General features: G+C 62.3%; 1 protein-coding gene across 1 annotated transcript; it reads right to left on the reverse strand.

Moving 5' to 3' along the window:
• Positions 1-248: 248 nt before the first annotated feature.
• Positions 249-1,229, reverse strand: LOC104469961 (myoD family inhibitor-like; the record flags this gene model as incomplete). The annotated part of the gene is given in 3 exon segments (XM_010084710.1): positions 249-505; positions 992-1,167; positions 1,169-1,229. Coding segments are annotated over 3 exon segments (494 nt in total), but the record flags the coding sequence as incomplete, so codon positions are not given.
• Between the last annotated feature and the right edge of the window lie 533 nt (positions 1,230-1,762).

The raw sequence follows: 1,762 nt of genomic DNA on the forward strand, positions 1-1,762 counted from the left end.
CGGGATGCTGGCTGTCCCCAGGGTCCCCACGGATTCACCCTTCCCCAGGCAGGATCTGAGCCCAGCTTGCCGGCTCCGAGGATGAGGTTTGCAATGGGGGGGTATTGCTCTCCTCCTTCGCCAGGCTCTGTTTTTCAGCCTTTCACACCTGGGTGTCCCCACCACTGGCTCGGAGACCGCCTGGACCCTTGGCTGCTGCAGGAGGGATTTTGGGGACCCACTGCTGGTCCCCGCGGTGATGCAGCCCCTCAGGAGGAGAAGCAGAGCCCGCAGCACTCCATGCAGATCTCCAGGCAATCGGCCGACTCGCAGCAGGCGTCGATGATGCCGCAGTCCATGTCGCAGGGCAGGTCGCAGTCCGCGCACTCGCCCGAGTTGCAGCAGCAGCAGCAGATGCAGGAATCCTCGGAGGTGCAGGAGCCGCAGGTGGCACAGTCCAGCACGATGTTGCAGAGGGTCAGGAACTCGCAGAAGAGGCAGGAGAGGATGCAGTGGACACAGCAGTCTGCGGAGGAATGGCCAGAGAGTGGGCAGGGTGGAGGGGACTGGTTGGGAGAGACAGGACCCTGTGGAGAGATGCTGAGCCCCATAAGGGTGGGAATCCTCCCTTGGGAATTAATGGAAAGGATGGGAAGAGGGGCTGGGAAGATGGATGCTGAGCCCCATAGGGGTGGGAATCCTCCCTTGGGAATTAATGGAAGGGATGGGAAGAGGGGCTTGGAGCCAGGCACTGCTCCAAGGGTCTGCCTCAATGCCCAGGGATGTGCCCAGCTGCCTAGGACATGCCCAGACCCCAGGAGAGACCCATTTTGGAGGACACAGATGACCCTACTCAACACCCACCCTGGAAAAGGCTGCCAGGATGGGAACTCAGCAAGTGCCCAGATCTGGGGGTCCCGTTTGGGCTGGAAGGATGCTACATGAGAGACCCCAAGGGACGCAGAGCCAGAGGAGAACGGCTGGAAAGGGACCGGTCGGGGAGAGCCCGTACCTTCTTGTGCCTCAATAGGGATGTGGGAGGAGGCTGACTTGGAGCTGCCCTTGCTCTTCTTGCTGTTCTGGCTGTTGATGGAGTGGTGCGACTGCAGCTTTCGGTGGGGCTTCTGAGCGCTGGGGACTGGGCGGAACACCCCGTTCCCCGCCTCCCCGTTGGCACCGCCTGGACCGCCCAGCACCGTTCTGCAGCAGGAGGCTGGGGGGCTGCGGGGATGCTCGCACCTGGGGCTGGCCTGGGGGAGAGAACAGAGTTACCCCACTGAGCCCCCCTGAAGTGCTCCGCCGGGGGAGAAACCCCTGCTGGGTCCCCTGCCACCACACGGGAACCTGGTCCCCAGCTGGGCATGGGATGGCCTCACGGGTGCTGACAGATGGATGGGCTAAGAGGATGGAGATGGAAAAGGAGATGTGGGAGGAGAGACAGACAAGGGAAGGAGACAGGCTCCAGAGAGAGGGAAAACAGAGCAAGAAATAAAGGCTTGGCATGAAGGATGTACTGCAACAGCCAAAACTCAGCAGAGGACCTGGAGGAGGAGGTCTCAGGGGACCCAGAGCTGCCAGCACGGGCAGGAGGGATGAAGCCACCGAGGTGGACCGGAGCGGGTGCAGAGGCATGGCAATGCACGCTCACCTCGTGCCAAGCAGTGAAGAGAAGAGCCTGTGGCTGCTTCCAGCTGAGAGCCAGCCCCATGGCCAAGCCACCATCCCACCAGCCCTGGGCACAGCACTGCCAGCCAGAGCTCCTGCCCATCCCCATCACCCTCCA

Source organism: Pterocles gutturalis, unplaced genomic scaffold (assembly GCF_000699245.1).
Source record: "Pterocles gutturalis isolate BGI_N339 unplaced genomic scaffold, ASM69924v1 scaffold8680, whole genome shotgun sequence".
NCBI classification, from domain to species: domain Eukaryota; kingdom Metazoa; phylum Chordata; class Aves; order Pterocliformes; family Pteroclidae; genus Pterocles; species Pterocles gutturalis.